At 36.2% G+C, this 24,895-nt stretch overlaps 1 protein-coding gene across 1 annotated transcript in view; it reads right to left on the bottom strand.

The window, feature by feature from the left end:
* LOC135221858 (uncharacterized) overlaps positions 1-24,895 on the bottom strand; it is a 120,545-nt gene that overhangs the window by 89,123 nt on the left and 6,527 nt on the right. Inside the window, 5 exon segments of the mRNA XM_064259802.1 lie at positions 3,495-3,598; positions 7,442-7,602; positions 8,958-9,029; positions 9,940-10,096; positions 11,568-11,716. Coding sequence (XP_064115872.1) covers positions 3,495-3,598; positions 7,442-7,602; positions 8,958-9,029; positions 9,940-10,096; positions 11,568-11,716 — 643 coding nt within the window.

The raw sequence follows: 24,895 nt of genomic DNA, 5'->3' as shown, positions 1-24,895 counted from the left end.
GCTGATGCAAACTGGAAATCATTTAGGAAGGAAGAAATATAGGATTCAGGCCAAGGACCAAGTGCTGGGAGCTATGTGGATATTCAATATTCAAATAAAAACCGAGAGTATAGGAGGTTTGACAGGTGAAACAGGAGGAAAACCTCAAAGCAATTGTTAGCAGAGGGAGGAAAGTAAGATGGAACACAGATAATATGAACGGAGGTATAGTTAAAGGAATAAAAAGGGGTTGAAGTTAGGGGCCGAAGGGACGCTGCAAAGAACCTTAACTGATGCCTACGGTACACAGCATGAGGTGCACTGATGGCACTAGCTTCTCCCCCACGGGAACAAATACTGGGAGCAACCATGTACAGGACCATGGGTCCCTAAATATTGTGTTATTCGGCAATTAGTGGTTGTTGCATTAATAAAACTAATGGTAGTAACTTTTTCATTATCTTATCCAGAACTAACGAGGCAAGACTTGCAAAACCCACACACACACCACACACACACACACACACACAGATATATATATATATATATATATATATATATATATATATATATATATATATATATATATATATATATATATCCTTAAATCCACGGTAGAAAGGTACGTGAAACAGGGACTTGGAACAAACACTTTCGTAGCATATTCTACATTTTCAAGTTCAGTGTGGAACTTGAAAATGTAGAATCTACTACGAAAGTACTTGTTCTAAGTCCCTGTTTCACGTACCTTTCTACCGTGGATTTAAGGTTATTCTCAAGGATACGCGTTCGTTCGTGCTACATTGGACACACATGTATGTATATATGTATTCAGAAAGGGCAAGCATTAAGAGGGAATATACTAGACATACTTATCCAGAAAGAGAGACACTGAGGAAGATGCAGCCTTTCGCACACCCAGTCACACATACAATTCCCCATCTGATAAGTCCACCATCCTTATTTAATGCGCAGTATTTGACAAATCCAGCAGCCCACCAAGTATCCATTTCCTCTACTAATATCTCGAGAGCGTAACAAAGCGTAGTTAATGGTGCTTTTTTGTTTGTTGGCGTTTGCCGAACGATCCTGCAACAGGCTCCTGAGTGTAACAGCTGATAGATGCAGCCTCAATTATGAAGTAAAGTTCGTACTAGGTCGTCGGTATTTTTTCACGAGCCGTTTGCACTCGGCGACTCCCGTGTTTCGTCACGACCGGAAGAAGAAGAAGCAAACGAAGGATAGAGTAGATTACAGCACTCTGGCCAAAGGCCAAGCGATAGTACCTAAGAGGTTACTCAACGCTGCAACGGAAATTGAAAAGTCAAGAGGCCCGATAGAAGAAGAAGAAGAAGAAGAAGAAGAAGAAGAAGAAGAAGAAGGATAAATAGAGTATAGAAACTTGGCCAAAGGCCAAGCGCTATGACCTACGAGGTAACTCAACGCTGCAACGGAGATTGAAAGTAAAAAAGGTTGAAAGGTGTAACAGGAGGAAAACCTCAAAGCAGTTTGCACCATGAATCCGTTGTTAGGGGTTTGAGGAAGGTATGATGGAAGAAAGAGAATAAGAAAGGAGATAGGGTAAATGGAATGAAAGGGGTTGCAGCTAGGGGCTGAAGGGGCGTTGCCAAGAACCTTAAGGAAAGCCTACAGTGCACCGCGCGATGCGCAGGGAAGGAGAAGAGAGAGAAGAGAGAGAGAGAGAGAAGAACACCCTTGACGAAGAGGCGTTTCATTCTCTGCTTACGTGAAAGAGTAATGCGTCTCTCATCCAAACAACGGAGGTAAATACGCATGCACTTTTTTTAAGGGGCGTATCTAGTTTTTATCTTGTTGATGCACTTGCAAAAGAGAAACAATACTCGCGTGACGTCTCTCGATACCAATTATACAACAGACCTACACTGGTATAATCTGAAGTCTGAAATCTGGTGATGTTTACTATAGCAGTACATTCACATCAGCCGCGCATTTGATGTCTAGGCCAGTCCCTTACGACGCTCCCGATTGGCTGTTCTTAAGCCAATCACAGGGCCGGAAACTCAGTTTCTCTCGAGAGTTCACATGGGTAGGATCTATGTTCCACCTCTCCTCAGGGATACTTTTGAAAGATATATCTGTAAAGAGAGGTGGAACATACTCCTGCTTACGTGAACTTTCTCGAGAGACTGAGAGTTTCCAGCCCCGTGACCGGCCTATCAACAGCCAATCAGCAGCGTCATAAGGGACTGGGCTCTCAAGGTGCAACACTAGGAGAAAAACCACACAGTTCCATAAACCTGTAAAAAGTAAGAGGTGTGGGACAGCAAGACTGAATTGAGTTGAATATAGAAGTTAGGCCAAAGCCCAAGCACTGGGAACCTATGAGGTCATTCAGCGCTGAAATGGAAATTGACAGTAAAAGGATTGAAAGGTGTAACAGGAAGAAAACCTCAAAGCAGTTGCACTAAGAATCAAGTATTATTAGGAGAGGGTGGAAAGTAAGATGAAGAGAATAGGAAAGGAGGTAGAGTAAAATGAACGAAAGTGGTTGCAACTATGGGCCGAAGGCACAATGCAAAAAACCTTAAGTAATGCCTACAGTGCACCACAAGACCGAAAACAGGAAAAGGGACACTGTGGATAAACATAGGAGTCGAAGACGCTGCAAATACCAGTTACTGATGAACCGTAATTTTAGAATTATTAATACAATAATTGTCCTGGGGACGTAACACATCTGAAGGACAGAGGTTTGAATACAATGAATGAAGGACAAGACGCTGGTCTCCACATGAACAACGTACAGTACTTGAATGGGTGACAACCAGGAAATATCAAACTCGGTCATCACCGTGAACCATGACCTTTCCAAGGGACAGAACATGGAGCTTAAACATTCTTAACTCGGTGTGTGATTGCTTGGTGGAGGAGCTCAAATCCATAATTGTTTGGATAAAGAAGAAGATGGAGACCACGAGAGTACTATAGTAGATTCACATCAACTGTGCATCTGATGTCTAGGCCAGTCCCTTACGACGCTCCTGATTGGCTGTTGATAAGCCAATCACAGAGCTGGAAACTCTCAGTCTCTCGAGAGAGTTCACATAGGCAGGATGTATGTTCCAACTTCCACCTCCCCTGAGGGATACGTCTTTTAAAAGTACCCTTCAGGAGAGGTAGAACATACATCCGGCCTATGTGATCTCTCAAGAGAGAGACTGAGAGTTTACAGCCCTATGATTGGCTTGTGAACAGCCAATCAAGAGCGTCGTATGGGACGGGCCTAGACATCAGATGCACACAGTTGATGTGAATCTAATATAGTTATAAGGAGTGAAGAGATGCTACGTCATACTTTTCCCAGTGTCAATACAGGTGAGTGGCACAGTGTGTGTGTGTGTGTGTGTGTGTGTGTGTGTGTGTGTGTAAAGCTGCTGATGCACTGAGTTTTCTGTATCTTCCACTATTTGGAAGCTGAAGACTCAAAACTGAACTTGAAAGAGACGAAAACATAGGAAACAGGGTCATCGTACCTCAAGGGGTTCTTGGTGACGGCGTCACTGAAGGCTTTGTCCTCGACGGCCTTCATCTCTCCTCCGCTGCCGCTCTTCGAGGTCGTCATGACGATGCTTTTGACCTCGAGGAGAGAAAAAGAGAAAGCGAAAATCAGCCGAAGAACTTAAAAACTTTCACTGAGAGGCGCTGCGACCTCTGACTTCATTCAATGCTGAAAAGGAAACTGAAAATAGAGAGGTTTGAGAAGTGTAACAGGAGGAAAGCTATGAATCAATTGTGAGGAGAGGGTGGAAAGTAAGATGGAAGAAAGAGAATATGAAAGGAGGTACAGTAAAAGGAATGAAAGGGGTTACAGCTTGGGCTCGAAAAGCGCTGCAAAGAACCTTAAGTAGTGAAAGGTGCACTGGAAGCACATTGCCTTTATATTTCAACGATTACATCACCTATATGTAGCTAAATTTCAACGATTACATCACCTATATGTAGCTAAATTTCAACGATTACATCACATATTTGTAGCTAAATTTCAACGATTACATCACATAGTTGTAGCTAAATTTCAACGATTACATCACCTATTTGTAGCTAAATTTCAACAATTACATCACATATTTGTAGCTATACTTCAGCGCTTACATCACATATTTGTAGCTATACTTCAAAGATTACATCACCTATTTGTAGCTACACTTCAACGATTACATCACATATTTGTAGCTATACTTCAATGATTACATCACCTATTTGTAGCTATACTTCAGCGATTACATCACATATTTGTAGCTATACTTCAAAGATTACATCACCTATTTGTAGCTACACTTCAACAATAACATCACCTATTTGTAGCTATATTTCAATGATTACATCACATATTTGTAGCTATACTTCAAAGATTACATCACCTATTTGTAGCTACACTTCAACAATAACATCACCTATTTGTAGCTATATTTCAATGATTACATCACATATTTGTAGCGATACTTCAACAATTTCATCACCTATTTGTAGATATATTTCAAAGAGTACATTACCTATTTGTAGATATATTTCAACGATTACATCACCTATTTGTAGCTACATTTCAACGATTACATCACCTATTTGTAGCTATATTTCAACGATTACATCACCTATTTGTAGCTACATTTCACAATTACATCACCTATTTGTACTAACTTTCAACGATTACATCCCACCTGTTTGAGCCTACCTTTCAACGATTACATCACCTATTTGTAGCTACATTTCACAATTACATCACCTATTTGTAGCTATACTTCAACGATTACATCACCTATTTGTAGCTACATTTCAACAATTTACATCACCTTTAAGTTTACTATATTTATTTCAGATTACACACCTATTTGTAGCTATTTCACGATTCACGTCACATATTTTGTAGCTATCTTCACGGATACAATTTTCACCCTATTTGTAGCTATACTTCAATGATTACATCACCTATTTGTAGCTATACTTCAGCGATTACATCACATATTTGTAGCTATACTTCAAAGATTACATCACCTGTTTGTAGCTACACTTGAACGATTACATCACCTATTTGTAGCTATACTTCAATGATTACATCACCTATTTGTATCTATACTTCAACAATAACATCACCTATTTGTAGCTATATTTCAACGATTACATCACATATTTGTAGCTATACTTCAAAGATTACATCACCTATTTGTATCTACACTTCAACAATAACATCACCTATTTGTAGCTATATTTCAAAGATTACATCACATATTTGTAGCTATACTTCAACAATTACATCACCTATTTGTAGATATATTTTAGGAAATACATTACCTATTTGTAGATATCGTTCAACGATTACATCACCTATTTGTAGCTACATTTCAACGATTACATCACCTATTTGTAACTATATTTCAACGATTACATCACCTATTTGTAGCTACATTTCACAATTATATCACCTATTTGTAGATATATTTCAAAGATTACATCACCTACTTGTAGCTACACTTCAATGATTACATCACCTATTTGTAGCTACATTTCAACGATTACATCACCTATTTGTAGCTATACTTCAACAATTACATCACCTATTTGTAGATATATTTCAAAGATTACATCACCTATTTGTAACTACATTTCAACGATTACATCACCTATTTGTAGTTACATTTCAACGAATTACATCACCTATTTGTTGCTACATTTCAACGATTACATCACCTAATTGTAGCTATACTTCATCGTTTACATCACCTGTTTGTAGCTATACTTCAAAGATTACATCACCTATTTGTATCTACATTTCAACGTTTACATCACCTATTTGAGGCTATACTTCAACGATTACATCACCTATTTGTAGCTACATTTCACAATTACATCACCTATTTGTAGCTATACTTCAACGATTACATCACATATTTGTAGATATATTTAAAAGATTACATTACCTTTTGTAGATATAATTCAACGATTACATCACCTATTTGTAGCTACATTTCAACGATTACAATCACCTATTTGTATTCCCCCGCTACACTTCACGATTACATTTCACATATTTGTAGAATATATTTCTAAAAGATTTACATTACCTTTTTGGTAGATTTTATAATTCCAGCAGATTACTCACCTATTTTGTAGCTACATTTCAACGATTACATTCACCTATTTATAGCTTATCTTCACGATTACATCACCTATTTGTAGCTACATTTCAAAATTACTATCTCCTATTTTAGCTACATTTCAACAATTACATCCTATTTGTAGCTACTTTCAACGATTTTAACATCAACCTTAATTTGTAGCTACACTTTTTTCCCCCAAAAAACCGATTACCATTTCACATATTTGTAAGATATATTTAAAAAGATTACATTATCTTTTTGTCTATTTCGAATTTCAGCGATTACATCACCGTTTGGTAAGCTTACATTTCAAACGATTACATCACCTATTTGTAGCTATACTTTAGCAAACGATTACATCAACCTATTTTGTACGCTGCATTTTTTCAACCATTACTCTCCTATTTGTAGCTACCAATTTCACAATTTTACATCACCTATTTGTAACTACGTTCAACGATTTACATCACCTAATTGTATATATATTTCCAAAGATACATCACCTATTTTGTAGCTATTTTTTGCAACGATTACATCACCTATTTGTACTACTTTCAACGATACACCTCACCTATTTGTAGCTACACTTCAACGATTACATCACATATTTGTAGATATATTTAAAAGATTACATTACCTTTTTGTAGATATAATTCAGCGATTACATCACCTATTTGTAGCTACATTTCAACGATTACATCACCTATTTGTAGCTATACTTCAACGATTACATCACCTATTTGTAGCTACATTTCACAATTACATCTCCTATTTGTAGCTACATTTCAACAATTACATCACCTATTTGTAACTACATTTCAACGATTACATCACCTAATTGTAGATATATTTCAAAGATTACATCACCTATTTGTAGCTATTTTTTCAACAATTACATCACCTATTTGTAACTACATTTCAACGATACACCACCTATTTGTAGATATATTTCAAAGATTACATCACCTACTTGTAAACATATTTTAAAAATTACATCACCCATTTGCAAATATATTTAAGTGATTGCTGTAAATACATTTCAACGAATACATCACCTATTCGTAAATCTATTTCAACGATCACATCACCTATACTTGTAAACACGTACACACTATGTATACCCACAAGCAAACGTGAATCCATAGTATATATATAATATAATATTATATAATATATATAATATAATAATATATCTATATATATATATATATATATATATATATATATTATATATATATATATATATATAATCTACGAATCCAAGAAGCGAAATGTCATGTCAGATCGCCCCTCCCCCCACATCCCCTCGCCCTCCAAACACTTACCAGGAGCTCCATCTCGCAGGCGGTGATGGCGTTCAGCTCCAGCTTCGCCTCGACGGTAAGGGTCGTGTTGCTGGGAGACGACCCGGCCACCCTGGTCACGCTGGTCGTCGTGTAGTCGTACTTGTACTTCTTGCCGTCCAGGTAACGCATCTTCCTGCCAGCTAATGGAGGGAGGGGGGTGGAATTAGAATAGAATAAGAGAACGGAATCTGGAATTTAAGCCAAAGGGCTGGCGCTGGGACCTATGAGGTCATTCAGCGCTGAAAGGGAAATTGATAGCCAGGTTTGAAAGGTGCAACAGGATGCAAATCTCAAAGCAGCTAAACTACGAATCAATTGTTCGAGAGGGTTGACAGTAAGATGGAAGACAGAGAATATGAACGGAGGTACAGTAAAAGGAATGAAAGAAGGCGAGGCGCACTGTCGGCCCTATACCTCCCTATGGGGAATTCCCAAGAAGGGGTTAGATTATGAAAATATTGGAGATATAGGTATGACCAAGCAGGGAGATATATGTATACGGGTGAAGGGAATGATGAATGAATGCCAAGAAAAAAAATAAGTGGTTCAGACGACTTTGATTGCCTGGGAAATGACGCCATTTTTTGTTTAGAAAATTTTTAAGTAAATAGTTGTGTGAAGTGAAATTCAGCTTAATCATTCAGCGAGAAAAAATGTCGTATCAGAAATTAGCTGAATAAATATAGTGATTTAAGAAATGTTCAGCCGACTGAGGAACATTCACTTGTTCATGGGAATTGTTGAATGAATAAAACAGACACACACACACACACACACACACAGGACAGTAGACGTTTGGGGGCGGGGTGGGGGTGGAGGGGGTTGGACACAAACGCAGAATGGGAGATTCATGGGGGAAAAAGAAGCAATGGTCTCCCAAGTCAATGGGATGAAATACGAAAATCAGGAATTGTCATGCTTTGAAGAGGCTAAGGTTTGAGACAAGACCACAGCAACAGAGGAAGAGACACAGAGGACGAACACTGGAATGGGTAGAGAAAGGTTGTAGTTACTCAGTGATTCCCCTCTACCCCCCCCCCCCCACCCCCTACCCGCTCCCCACCACCCCCACCCACCCCCCCCAAAAAAAAAAATCAACATTTCTGGCTAAATATGAACATTTGGCTGCCAACCCATCGACATTTAGGGCTAAACAGAAGAATACCCCAAAAATAACCTTGATTGGCAGGTTCTCGCTAAAGAACCACGAAAACATAATGCACGGAAAACGAAAAATAAAATAATAAATCTTGATGGACAAGCCTTCATTCGTATAGCTTTGATGATCTGGCGTCAATATTTTGCTTGTTTGCATGGATTAGAACTGCAACTGATGAAATATGAGAACGAAAGGTTCTGTTCAAACGTTTCTCTCAAATATAGAACTGGGAACACCTGCAGATTACGAAATGGTACCACTTGAACTAGGCAAGAACCTCCTTCTACAACGAATGGCAGACACTGTGAGTCTCAAGTATTTAAGCTGTTCACTAACCTCGACATTTCTGCAGGGAACATTTTTCATTCCTCTCCTTCGGAGGTTCCTCACTTGGAGAGGCGCTGCTGCCTGTCAAAGGGAAAAAGATCAGATATGAATAAATAAATTATTATATATATATATATATATATATATATATATATATATATATATATATATATATATATATATAATGTTATGATATTAAGGTAATGTTGGTACAAATAAAGCAGACAAAAACTTATAAAACCATCTGATTGAATTGAATCGAATATAGAATTTAGGCCAAAGGCCAAGCACTGGGACCTATGAGGCCATTCAGCGCCGAAATGGAAACTGACAGTAAAATGGTTGATAGGTGTAACAGGAGGAAAACCTCAAAGCAGTTGCACTATGAAGCAATTGTTAGGAGAGGGTGGAAAGCAAGATGGAAGAAAGAGAAGCATCTGATGATAACAATACTGATTGCATTATCACTCCCCAGAGCTAAGCTTTCAGTAAGTTGATATTGTGACTTTTCCATTCCAAAAAGAAGTCTGTTAGAGAGTATACAATACCAAAATCAATATCTAAAGAAAGTAAAGCATTTAGTTTGCAGAAAGTTTATTATTACATTAAATTTTAATTATTCTTATTATTATTATTGATGTATTATTATATATTGATTATTATTATATTATAATTAATTTATTATAATATTTTAATATTATTATTATTATTATCAATTATATTTATTATTATATATGTCAGTAAGATGAACCCCATTCATATGGAACAAGCCCACCAAAGGGGCCACTGCCTTGGGATTCAAGCTTTCAAAGAATATTAAGGTGTTCACTAGGAAGAAATAAGAGGAAGTAAAGGGAAATACAGAATGAAGAGGTCCCACTTATAAAAAAAAGTAAAAAACTAAGTTAATAAATAAATACTTAGATAAAAAAACTATCAACTAAAACTAAAAACTTCTATGGACTGGAAGAACTTCAAACGGAATTCTCACCTGGGGTGTCGATCTCTCCCGACAGTGGGGGTGAATCCTCCTCTTCCCTCTCAGGGGGAGGGGGAGGGACTTCTTCCTCCTCCTCTTCCTCTTCCTCCTCCTCTTCCTCTTCAACGGCAGGCGGGACGGGGGCCGGGTTTAGTACCTCGTCAGGTGCCTGTTGGGGTGAAAGAATCGTTAACTGCCACATAATGAAAAGTTTACTCTGGTACCACTTGGAAGTCATGTCGACAGATACCTGAAAAGTCTAGACTAGTGACGTTAAACTTTGAACCTTTTATTCTGTTTGTATCCTTCTATCCCAAACTAATATTTTCTCCTAAAACCAGACACGAAATAATGAAAGGAAACTAGAACTGAAGAGATACAACACATCCTACTGTGGGAGCTTCTTCACATACAAGATATGTGACACGTGGAATAATAAACTGCCACAGAAGTTGTAAACAGCAACAGTGTGGAAGAGTTTAAAAGAATACTAGACAAAATCATTAGGGGGTCACTGGGAATGCAAATTAAACCTGCTCCTACATATAATATATATGAGCACGCGATGTCTCGAATCTAGGCCACAGGCCACGCGCTGAGACCTATGAGGTCAGCTAGCGCTGAGAGACGGAAATTGACAGCTAAAATGCCTGAAAGGTATAACAGGAGGAAAACCTCAAAGCAGTTGGATTATGAATAAGCAGTCAACAAGCAACAAATAGCAACTCTAAACACCCAGCTACCATCTACACAATTGTTTGTAGCCTAAATAGATTTATTTTAGAGACATGTTATCACTTCCACTGCTTGTGTTAAATCTGTTTTCCACTTTTTCTTTTATCTTACTCTTTTTATTTATTCCCTGTGGCTGTTTTTAACGTAATTCATATGAGTGTTTGTAATATAAAGTTAAATGATTATAGTGTCTAAAATTATTTCAGCCAATAAACTGTTTTTATGTACAAGATGCCTGTTCCTATGCACACACACACACACACATATGTATATATATATATATATATATATAATATATATAGATATATATATATATATATATAAATATATATATATATATATGGTGTGTCCATAAAGTCCCAGTGCCGTTACAAGCAATAAATACTTGTAATAGTACTGGGACTTTATGGACACCCTGTGTGTATATAATATATATATATATATATATATATATTATATATCTATATATATATATATATATATATATATATATTATATACATATTACATATATATATATTTAAATTTTTAAATATATGTATATATATTATATATATATATATATAGATATATATATCTATATGTATATAGTATCTATATATATATATTATATATATATATATATATATATGTATATATATATATATATATAATCAAATAATAAAGATGGGAAGACTTCCTGCTTTAAGCTATTTTAATAGCCAAGGACATAAAACCGTTTCTCAGACTCCTTGAAAGAAATTATTGGCTGAAGTGAAATTCAATTATATAAATTATAAAACGAAAACAGACAGTTTGCACTTAGAACTGAAGAGGGCGCTCGTGTCTCGTTCGTAGCCATCTCTCCCCCTTCCCCTCATCCCACCCCCTCCCCCGCCACCCCCCCCGCCCCCCAATAATACTTACGGAGCAGTCCAAAATGGGTTTTTCGTCCGACCCGTCGTCACAATCCGGAAAGTCGTCGCAGGCCCAGTCCTTGCTGATGCAGGATCCGTCATTACACCTGAATTCTGCACTGGTGCACACGGCACCTTCTGCGTCCGCTATCAGCACACCTTTGGAACAAACAAAGACGAGATGAGGTCAAACCAGGTCCTGCTTTAAGCAGCTTTTAATAATAGCAAGCACAAATGTACGAAAGTTATATCATTTCGTCTTTCACTGCACCTTTTGGATTAAAAAAAAATATTTAAACTATGTACGCTACTGAACAGAATAGAACGTAGAATTAAGGCCTATTTCCGAACAGAATAGAATTAAAATTTAGGCATATTTCAGAACAGAATTGAATGTAGAATTTAGGCCTATTTCAGAACAGAATTGAATGTAGAATTTAGGCCTATTTCAGAACAGAATTGAATGTAGAATTTAGGCCTATTTCAGAACAGAATTGAATGTAGAATTTAGGCCTATTTCAGAACAGAATTGAATGTAGAATTTAGGCTATTTCAGAACAGAATTGAATGTAGAATTTAGGCCTATTTCAGAACAGAATTGAATGTAGAATTTATGCATATTTCAGAACACAATAGAATGTAGAATTTGGGCCTTTTTCAGAACAGAATTGAATGTAGAATTTAGGCCTATTTTAGAACAGAATTGAATGTAGAATTTAGGCCTATTTCAGAACAGAATAGAACATAGAATTTAGGCCTATTTCAGAACATAATAGAATGTAGAATTTAGGCCTATTTCAGAACAGAATAGAACGTAGAATTTAGGCCTATTTCAGAACATAATAGAATGTAGAATTTAGGTCTATTTCAGAATAGAATTGAATGTAGAATTTAGGCCTATTTCAGAACAGAATAGAATGTAGCATTTAGGTCTGTTTCAGAATAGAATTGAATGTAGAATTTAGGCCTATTTCAGAATAAAACTGAATGTGGAATTTAGGCCTATTTAAGAATAAAACTGAATGTGGAATTTAGGCCTATTTCAGGATAGAACTGAATGTAGAATTTAGGCCTATTTCAGAATAGAATGTAGAATTAAGGCCTATTTCAGAACAGAATTGAATGTAGAAATTAGGCCTATTTCAGAACATAATAGAATGTAGAATTTAGGCCTATTTCAGAATAGAATGTAGAATTTAGGCCTATTTCAGAACATAATAGAATGTAGAATTTAGGTCTATTTCAGAATAGAATTGAATGTAGAATTTAGGCCTATTTCAGAATAAAACTGAATGTGGAATTTAGGCCTATTTCAGAATAGAACTGAATGTAGAATTTAGGCCTATTTCAGAATAGAATGTAGAATTTAGGCCTATTTCAGAATAGAATGTAGAATTTAGACCTATTTCAGAACAGATTAGAATGTAGAATTTTGGCCTATGAGGTCATTCAGCGCCGAAACGGAAATTAACAGTAAAAGGTTTGAAAAGGTGTAACAGGAGGAAAACCTCAAAAGCAGTTGATGCACTGATTCAATTGTTGGGTATAGGGTGGAAAGTAAGATGGAAGAAAGAGAATATGAAAGGAGTTACAGTAAAAGGAATGAAAGGTGTTGCAGCTAGGGGCCAAAGAGACGCTGAAAAGAATCTTAAGTAATGCATACAGTGCACTGCATGAGGTGCACTGACGGCACTAGCCCTTATGGGAAAGTTTGTTTTAAGCACACCTTTTTATGCTAATACAAATATATATATGAATGCGATATTATTTCGTCTTTCAGTACACCATTTAAGTAAAAAAAAAAAATTAATCACACCAGTCCACTTGATAAGCACAAATATGGAAAATTTGAAACCTATAGAAATAGGTAACAATGAGGTAAAAGTCACATAGAGGTAACATCCACTTCCTACCATCATACTTGTTTATATATCTAAAAAACTAAAAAACCTCTGACATCAGCAAGTCTTTATAAACATACAAATTGGAAATAATAGCTATAACTAATTAAGCACCTTTAAAACAGATGAAAATCATTTATATCATTATGCCATCGAACAGCACACCTTTTAAACAGTTAAAGATAGGAAATTAGGAAATAATATCACTGTCAGCTGACAGCATAACTTTAAACAGTTAAAAATAGGAAATATCACCACTATAAGCTAACGGGACAACTTTAATCAGTTAAAATAGGAAATTAAATCACTGTCAGCTAACAGGACAACTTTTAAACAGATGAAAACGAAAATGTAGGTGACGTCTGCACACAGTTTATTCAGAGATTTGGAAAATAACTTACACAACTTATGTTACCAGCTTGTCTTTTAAACAAATTAAAATAGAAGACCACCTTCACACACACACACACACACACACACACACACACACACACATATATATATATATATATATATATATATATATATATATATATATATATATATATATATATATATATATATATATATATATATATATATATACGCATATATGTATATATTTTATATATACATTTTTTACAGCATCTGAAAGCACTATATTTTCAGGAGTTTATATTGTTTTAGCTTGCAAGTTCCCCAGTGTGTAAAAAATTATAAAAAATTTGAAAAATGCAAAAAATAAATAACTAAAATAAATCAAAATTGAAAAAAATTTAAAATATGTTGGATTATGAGTCTTTGTTAGTACACTAGCAGTCCATTAACTACAGAATTAATGTTATATTTTTTTCCCACATACGAAATACTTCTTGTACTTTGTGTTTGTATGTTATACTTAAAAATATGTAATAATACAGAGGTGCCCATGGGTTGTACAAAGGCAAAATATGCCTTTAATTGTTTCTTGCAAACTTCATAGTATGAAAGTGGGCTCTTTAACACTGCTCAACAAATGCTCTCTGCTTCCTTTTTTTCAATTTCCTTTACCTCTTCTTAGAAATTCTTTGGCAGGATAGAACAGTCTATATACTGGGTTCGTGATTTTTGTTCCCAAAGTGTGTTGGAAATTACCTATCAATTGGTGTTGCTCTCATAAGTTTAGAAAATCGACCACATCTTTGAGATTTCTTCCCTTATACCCTTCTTACAGAGAGTAAATTACTTTCCCACTGAATTTTGTTTCAGTATCTAACCAGATTCTGAGTTATTGAATGCTTTAACACATACTATTTCCACCAAGAAATGTTATTTCAATTGTGAACTGCAAATGCTGCTCTGAAACCTAGTGCATGTAATATGCACATAAAGCTCTTTTCAATGAAATAACATTCAATGCTAAGTATGTGAACTTACTCCCACTGCATTCTTAACAGCAACAAAAACCTTTTAGAAACAAGAAAGTTAAATCCGTCCACTGATGATACCATGATCTTTCAGGTAAAGGCCGCTTGCTAGCTAGCATTAAATATGAATATTTGCAACAGGATCATATACAGTATTTTATAAGGAAACAATTTAGCAGTGAATTCACAGATTGTGTGGAATTATTACTAGCTGTTTTAGCTTTAAATATCAGCAAGCAACAATATGCTAATCCCTCGATCTCTTCGAGTGAAACCCAGTGAATAGTTATGGCCATCAAAACCCTTAAAATAATATGTTGTTAAGGATTAATCTGGCTTTATGCCAGCACGGGCTCTTGCTCAAGAGCAGCCCATAGATCTTAAAATAATAATAATTGTTTTATGGTGTTTTTACGATGCATGGAACCGGTGGTTATACAGCAACGGGACCAACGGCTTTAGAGGCTTCCGAACCACATCGAGAGTGAACTTAGTATCACAAGAAATACTCATCTCTCACACCTCAATGGAATGCTCGAGAATCGAACTCGCGGCTGCCGAGGCGGCAGGTCAAGACCATACTGATCGCGCCACTAGGACGTTAATAATAACAATAATAATAATAAAAGACCCCAGTGGTACAAGAATGGCTAATTCCGAATTAAGAGGACACTTAACATAAGCAGTCAGCGGACAAATGTAAACAAAAACAAACACTTGTCCTTGTAAGTGGTAAGTGAATCACTTTCGCCGAGTCCGATACTAATCTTTATAATATTAATATATGACAAAATATGAACGTCGCAATCATTATAATATAATTATATAGGCTGATTTCAGTGTCACATATTATAAATCTGCGAACATGTCGTTAGTAGGCTACACGGCTGCCCGTACGATGCTGCCTTGTCGAGAATCACGTTAATCCAACAATAGTAGTTTTTTTTGTGGCAAATAACCTACCCTGCCATCATAAAAACATAACCGTATCTCCCCTCTCATCACGAAAACATAATAATCACATCTCTCTAAAGATACCGAGGCTTGGACTTGGTCAAGTATTTCATAAAACTACCAAGAGATGGCAGCAGTAGACGATCAAATGCGTCGTCTGCAAGATTAAAGCGAGTCACGTTTTCTACATTAGTTCGAAGTTATGACCCTGTGGTAGGGGTGTTAGAATACTATCAACGTAGGTCTTACGTGTCGTAAAAGGCGACTGAAAGGACAACTGCTGTCTTTCAGTTTTTTTTTTTTTTTTTTTTTTTTTTTTTAGTGAAAAGCGAGGCCCACTGCCAATAAATGTGGAAATCCTGCCTTGCATTTAGTCAAAGGCGTAGAACACTGTCAATAAATGTGAAAACTGCTGCCTGCAGTCTTACTTTTTAGTAACAGGCGAGACCCACTGCCAATAACTGCGGAAACTGCTGGCTTGCAGTCTTACTTCTTAGTCAAAGGCGAGGCCACTGCCAATAACTGTGGAAACTGCTGGCTTGCAGTCTTACTTCTTAGTCAAAGGCGAGGCCAACCGCTAATAACTGTGGAAACTGCTACCTTGCAGTCCTACGTTTTAGGCAGAGGCAAGGCCCACTGCCAATAACTGTGGAAACTGCTGCCTTGCAGGTGGCATTTTTGAGTCAATGGCGAGGCCCACCGCCAATAGATAGCTGTGGTTGATGACAGAAAGGGCACGCGGTTGTAAAAACCCCTTTGCCAAACAAGAAACCATGCCTGGGGTTGTGAGGAAGGCAGTGGAGGAGAAGGTGCATCAGGCAACCGACCCCTTTAATGTAATGATAACGGTGGGAAAGAAGAAAGAAACATGGTTCAAAGTCAGTCGCTTTTCACTATAAGCGAAATTTTTATAACATTTAAAATATGCTGTGATGAAAATCGGGAATTAGAGCTTCCTTTGCATTATTTACGATCCATGTAATCACATGTTTAGAGCTTTCTTTGAAATGAACAGTGACAAGCATAATTGTTTACGGTCTATGCAACTATGTTTACTTATTCTCCTATGAACGATGTGCTGATGCCCCTAAGCCACGAGTTATATATATGCTTATGTTGATTCAAGGACCGTGTTCATCACAATAGTTGATTTCATATCGTAAGCTACAGTGCACATAGTTTTGCAATGAGCACTGCCATCAATCAAGTGCGTTTGTGTATATCCTTGTGTGTCATCTTTGTACCATAAAAGCAGGGCTCTGACAGTCACGAAATTCTGGACATAATTCTCTACTTTGTCGTAGCTTATTTATTATAAATTGTAGTGGAAGTGGCGATATGCAAGATTTAAGTGAAAAAAATCGAATTAGTCATTAAACTGTTAACTTTAGAGACGAGGTATTCATCGAGTCATCTACCCCAGTCACCCCTACTAGGCATGTCTTCACTGTAGGGGTGACTGGCCTAGATAACATTTTCCATTCCTAATTACAGTGTACTTCCGAGTCACTAGGCTTATATTTGTAACAAAATGGCGAATTTGCAGGTTGTCAACCTTGGGTAAGCAAAGGTGTTTCTCAAATTACAAATACTTATACGAATAAAGCTTGTATCATCTTTTGATATGACAGTATCAGTAGCAGTATAGTCTTTATAGACAGATTATAATAATATTAACTCGACATTTAGAGGTTCTCAGCTGAGGAAGACGCTAAAGAAAATATGATGAAATATAGCTAAATTGTTTTAAGGAATTTTTATAAAAGAAATGTCAAAGCCCTTTCTGTCACGGACCACTTTATTATTTTACCTGTAAGCTCTGCTGTTTTTTTTTTTTTTTTTTTTCCACTGTGACAGTTGTTTATCCAATATGCTTATTATTATTGTTATTATGTTATCCTTTTGGACTAGTCGCAGTGATTACCGAAACAAAAGAAGGCAATAACATATGGTTTTAATTTGACTTGTGAATTCCTATAGGATTACATCTCTCCCATTTAGCTTTTTATCGTTAACTGACCAATTCATATTTAGACCGAAAGAATAAGCGGCCATTCAATTGTGTTTCAAAATTATCATTAATTGTACTTTCTTCGAAGCCTACGTTTGGGATAGGATCAATAGCTAGTGATGTTGTAGTACTATATTGTTGTAGTACTATATATGTATGCATGAATTTGTGGGCATGCTTCTTGAATTCCTGTATTTCCCTCCGTAAAACGCCCAAAACAGAAAATTAAGTCTATACCCATTCGTTCTCTAGTCTTTCAATTCATTTTCTGAGCATAAACTCCCGGTATACCCCCCAACCACCGTCAACTGAACCTCAGGATAGATAAATTAGGAAAAACCGTTCTCGCTAGCAGTGCAAGATGGCCCTTGGAGTGGTTGGTGCAGTTGCACTGATGTGCCCTCAGTTGGCAGTCATGTGGATGAAGGAATTCTGAATTACTGCGCTTGTTTACAATATGCGTCTTACCGTGCTTCGTTTCATTTCACCCTGACGGCATCGACTGACATGCTTATCACATGAAAGTCTTTTGATGGATACGAGCACGTAGTTCAAATGCTCTCTCTCTCTCTCTCTCTCTCTCTCTCTCTCTCTCTCTCTCTCTCTCTCTCTCTCTGATATTAGCATTCTTTGAAGGAAATCATGAACTACGGACGGTGATAAGGGCAGAAAGAGAGAGAGAGAGAGAGAGAGAGAGAGAGAGAGAGAGAGAGAGAGAGAGAGAGAGAGCAGTGGTTGAAGAAAGCTGTAAATGATACTATATAAACGGCATTTCTCTTATGGTTCAAAAGACCTAAAATGCATGAAAATAAATCTCCGTGCATTCTGTGAATCGCTTAGCGCTCATGTATATCAATTGCGGTAAGGACAGATATAAAGTGAAGTCTAGACTCTGTTGTGACCGTGTTACTGGAAAAGCTGCAATGAGAATTTTATGAACATAAGCACACATGGGTGTGAGCACACGTAAATACACACGCACGTACTACTGCGGGGACAGACTACTCTATGGATATTGATGTCAAGTACTTTATTCGCTAATACGTTACTTTAGTTTTTTACATTTGAAAAAGAAAGATACGCCCGTCCTGAATAAGTCAGATCTGTTTCGTATGTAAGCGCCCAGAAATTTTGGAAACTATCGTAACAAAATGTAACTACGAACTGCTTCAGAAAGCCAGAAAGAGAGACCAATTAGCAAAGAGCAGGATACTGAAGAAACTAAAAAGTGGAAATACTAATTTGCAAAATGCTAGACGGAATGACATACAAAAACGACATGCGTTTGTCAGCCGTTGGGAAAGAAGCTCTGAACTCGGTCTAAGGACAATGGGAATGGGAGAGACTCCCGTGAATTAGACCCAGCGTCACTCAGAAGTCCTTTCAATAGGGCTCGTCACAGGAGACAACGAGGCAATCCCAGTCGAAATCTGATAGCTGTGACTGGGAAGGAAACGAAGCGACTTTGTTAAACTCATAAAAAAGAAGAGGTCGTGCTATAAAACAGGGAGGGTCCATTTGTAGACTGGTCATTGTTAGATCATTAAACGCATCAAGAAGAGGTCGTGCTATAAAGCAGGTCTGTTTGTAGACTGGTCATTGCTGAACAACCATGACAATATATAAAACTTGCTGAGCAAGTCCCTACATTATTATTATTATTATTATTATTATTATTATTATTATTATTATTATTATTATTATTATTATTATTATTATTATTATTATTATTATTATTAACTTCTTCTCTCATTAACCTTCTATCTTTGTATACTATCATTAAAAAAAAAACACGAATACAAATCTTTCAATAGCTTAATTTGTAATCCGAGCATCTTACCGCTCGCAATTCATGAGAAATTAAACAGGGTCTGTGAGTATTTCGTCCATTTTCGTTGTCCCGAGACCAGAGGTCCACATCTGACCTCTCAGCCTCTTCAGCACTTTACGGTACTTAGGCTGGGCCGCTCTGGCACAAGACCAACCATAATTTACGAACATTTATGTATATTTGGAGAGCCTATGTACTACTCTCTCTCTCTCTCTCTCTCTCTGCATGAGGAAGAAACGGCCTGACTGCGACAAAGGATTCCTGGAAAGCAATTGGTTCCCAGATACGTAGAAGAGAACGGACTTGGGTGGTATAGGTCAGGCGACACCTTCATGGTATAAGAGGCAACGGAGTGACGGACACCGCAGCCTAAGATGTAACTAACAAAGCGCACTTCCTTCCCTGAAGTATAACCGCCCAAAGTCGAACCCCAGCCCAGATAAATGCGAGCACCTGCATGCGCCTATTTTCGAACAAATCGCGATGGCTCACGAAGCAGTGAGGAGTTTTACGTATCCCTCGGTAAAGTGTACTCAGAGAGAGAGAGAGAGAGAGAGAGAGAGAGAGAGAGAGAGAGAGAGAGAGAATCTTTCAGTCCAGTGATCGCAGAATGTACTTGACCATTAGCTTGTGACTCCAATTGTACCAGCAAGAGTCCAAGTGCACCCGTGTAAGCTCTTCCCCCCCCCTTAAGCCATTGCTCTATAGTACAGTTTCCAATGATAATATTCTTCCTTCCTTCCTGGGCAGTAGCCTATACGAGCAAATTAGGCGCACAAAGTCTTGGTTTCTGGTTGGAAAGGTGCAGACAGAATGAATGACGTGGTTCAGTTTAAATTCTTCGTTAGATGACGTCAACGGTTCAAGACTCATTGTTGTAAGATAAAGTTAATATGAGCTGGATTTTTCGAAACTGCGGTGAAAGTCATATAATACATACATATATATATATATATATATATATATATATATATATATATATATATATATACATATATCATTCGAGCTACAAATGTCCTTTAATATCTAATTCGCTCTACCTCGGAATTGATATATTTTCATATATGTACCGAGGGAGAATTTTTAGTTGATAATAATTTCGTACCCCCATGGGATCGAACCACCGTCCAGTAGGACGGGGAACGAAATCAGGATCGGACAGTGACGCTACCGAAACGGTACATATATGAAAATATATCAATTCCGAGGTAGAGCGAATTAGATATTAAAGGACATTTGTAGCTCGAATGATTTATATGAATCACGGTGATGTGATAAATATTCATATATATATATATATATATATATATATATATATATATATATAATATATATATATATATAAATTTATATATACAGTGGCGGACTGGCCCACTTGCCTGATGGCAAGTGGGCCCCTTACACATGGGCCCTTACACATAAGACCATGGAAAATTTCAATACTGAACAAATTCTTTTCTAAATGTAAGGTTATATATATATATATATATATATATATATATATATATACTGTATATACTGTATATATATATATATATATATATATATATGTATATGTATATATATATATATATATATATATATATATATATATATATATGTATATATATATATATATATATATATATATATATATATATAGAGAGAGATAGAGAGAGGAGAGAGAGAGAGAGGAGAGAGAGAGAGAGCGACTTATGACTAGTTGGGCACCAAGAGGCCCTTGGCTTAGAATATTACTGGTTATTGTCCATCCCACACAACAGCGACAGTTAGGGAAAGTAAAGATTTATTTGTACTAGTATATGCAGCATGGTAAGTGAAATCATTTTGTGAAATATATTTGTTTCTATATATCAATAAGAAATATCTTCAAACTCGAATATAAGAAAAGAAATGGCTATTTTTAGAAGACAAAACATATATATTAATATAATTGTGAATTATATATTATATATATATATATATGTATGTATATATGTGTGTATACTTTTTATGCAGCTTTCTCTTTCAGAGAGCTGTGTAAACATTCCTTTTAATCAATCAAATTCTCTCTCTCTCTCTCTCTCTCTCTCTCTCTCTCTCTCTCTCACACACGGTGTTTTGTGTTGGGTGTGTATGTGTGATATATGTATGTATGTATGTATGAGAGAGAGAGAACAACTCACAAGTATCGTACAGCACGGTACAGGTACGGAACACGATCACAGTCACTGTTGTCAAGATTAAAATATCACGATTTTCGTTAGGGTCATTTAGGTTGCCATCTGTGGATATCTTTTATTTTATATAAGTTAACTAAGTATATATTACGCATGTTAATACACGCATTGACACACGGGGACGATCCCTTATCTAAAGTGCATTGTGGGCATTGAAAAAGACAATTCCTTGCACAACTGTGCAGTGGTAGGACTGCTGTGGCTCAACAAGCCTCAGCCGTCGTCCACGGACACAGTCAGTTCTGTAGCAGTACAGTAATGTATTTGACTAGTGACTGAAGTGTTATTACCTTGACTGACTTCCTTAATAAGTGAGTTGCACTGATTTTTTTGGTAACATGTCCTCTTGGTCTATCAGCATCTGATAGATCTTGCGAAGATGATGAAAAAATGTCAAGGAAATGAAAATTCAAAATTATAATTTGTGATAAGCCGATCCTTACTGCACTACGGTCTATGGCAAAATAAGTGCAATGTTGATATTGAAACATGACATAGCTATAAGCTTCCAGGGCCTAAGCACATATTTCTTATTTCGCTGAATAAAAGGAGAGAAGAAGTATTGAAGCAGAGAAGTATTGTTATGAGAATTATAGATGTCATAAAGATGTTCAGCAAACAAGCACTTCCTTTTCGAGGTCACAGAAATGAATCGCCCTACACTTTAGATAACGATGTTTTGAGTCATGGTAATTTTTTAGCTATAGTGCAGTTAATGGCAAAATATGACACTACTATAGCACCTCATGTTTCTTCGGTGCAAAGCAAGTCTGAGCAGAGAATGAAACGATTAGAACAACAAGGAAAGGTTCACAGTAAAGGTCGTGGTGGAATTGTTACATACCTGAGTAAAACAACTATAAATTATTTAATCAACATTATGAAAAATATGATTCAAGAAAAAATTGTGCAAGAAGTTAATCAACAAAATACTATTCTATACAGGTTGATTCAATGCAAGATATTTCATCCATTGATCAGTTTAGTATTATAATTCGATATGTGCTTAAAGGTAATATCTATGAGCGACTACTTTCAGTTGTACCAAGTAATGATGGAACAGGACAAGGACTTTTCGATCTATTAATCAAAACGTTACAACGTCATAAAACTGACCCAGAAAAATGCGTATCCGAAAGCACAGATGGCTCTGCAAGCTACCATGGGCAGTACAAGGGTTTACAAAGTAAAATTGCTGTTGTGGCAGATCAACATGTTCATGTTTGGTGGTATGCCCATGTTTAGAATCTAGTGATAACTGAGACCACAAAATGTTGTGTGCCTGCAGTTTCCTTTTTCAATTGGCTTCAGAATTTAGCTACATTTGTGAAAGCATCATACCAGCGAATGGCTGTATGGATAGAAGTGGTAGGAAAACATCTGGGACAAGAAAAAATTAAACGATTAAAGCTAATAGGTGAGACTAGATGGTCAGGGAAATCAAATGCAGCAACAACTATATTTAGACACTTTGATGATACTTCTGTGATTACTTGTGTGGATTTATTGGTATACTTAACAATGATTCAAGAATCAGACAAGTTTGATGCAAAAACAAAGTATGAAGCAACGTTTTTCTTCAGTCTTGAAAAGTTTGAAACCATATTGACTGCATTTACTTATTTGTATATATTTGAAACTACAGCCCTTTTATCAAAATACCTGCAGATCAATGGATAAGATATGTTTACTGCATGGAGTTTGGTACAGCTACAGCAAAGTTGAAGGAACAGACAAGAACATTTGATAATATCCACAGCAAGGCTTTTGAATTTGTAATGAAATGTAATGAGCAAATTTCGCAGATGAATTTGAATGAACAGATAATATTTCAAATTGATGCTTTGGAAGATGCATTGCCAGTTTAGAGAAAGAAGAAGATAAAAATGGCAGATGAACTTGCTAGATGAAGGAAGCTCCTTGGATCCCCTGGTTGGTTTTAAAATAAATGTGTTTAATTTAATAATGGATCGTATTGTTCAGTCACTGGAATCTGCTTTGTACAACACAAACAGCTGTATAAAGATTATCTTGCTTGGACTCTACAAATTTTAAAACAATTGCTGAGAAAGGTCTTAAAGATGAAGCATTGAGAGGAATTATCAATTTGTTTCCACAAATCATCAGAGATCAAGTGAAACTGGAACTTTTTTTTTTTTTGCTTCAAACTTTGATGTTTTAAAGTTATTGCTTCATGATGGTGAAAATGTGGGCAGCAGTTGCACCAACAGTAAAATGTACACTACTTGCCCATCTTGTATACTGAAAATTCTAGCTTCCAACAGACTTCATGACAAGGCATATGATAACCTTTATGAACTATATAAAATAATTTGCACATTATCTGTTCCCCAAGTAAAGTGCGAGAGGGCATTTTCAAAACTGAAGATTATGAAGACAAGGTTAAGAAATTCAATGTCTGAGGAAAACTTGGAATCTTACATGTTACTATCCATTGAAAAGGAAATGTTAGATGAGCTGGACAATGAAGTAATTGTTAACAGTTTTGCACAATCCTCCAGTGAACTTAAGCCTTTGCTCCTAATATAGTGGACTGCATGTAATAGGTTTTTGTAGTTTTTAGCTGTCTATATACAAATTGTGTAGTACAAGTATGCTTAGATATATCCGAATATTATTTCAAAATTCTTGATAAATTGGTAGTATATGCATGTTATACTTCTGTATTGAAAGTATACTTTTATTTTATGTATTTCACAATTATGAAAGTAAGTAATCAAAACCATATAATATCTAGTCTTTTGATGGGCTAGGCTAAATAAACGGGAGGTGATAAAATTTGACATATGTATGATTAATGATAAATGCTATATATGTCTAAATTATTTGAAAGAAAACTTAAGTAGAAAACATATAAAGAATGCAGGCTATATGTATCTTCTTGATTTTCTTTACAGGTTTATTGGATTACATTTTTAGTTTGCAAACATTTCAAAATAACACTACTTTACATGTCATTAAACTTTTGGTTAGAAATTCAACTAAGCAATTGTGTATCTATATTTGGTATTACTTT

Source organism: Macrobrachium nipponense, chromosome 3 (assembly GCF_015104395.2).
Source record: "Macrobrachium nipponense isolate FS-2020 chromosome 3, ASM1510439v2, whole genome shotgun sequence".
Classification (NCBI taxonomy): Eukaryota; Metazoa; Arthropoda; class Malacostraca; order Decapoda; family Palaemonidae; genus Macrobrachium; species Macrobrachium nipponense.
Note: the sequence above shows the minus strand (reverse complement) of the source record. Positions and strands in the feature narration are given on the sequence as shown.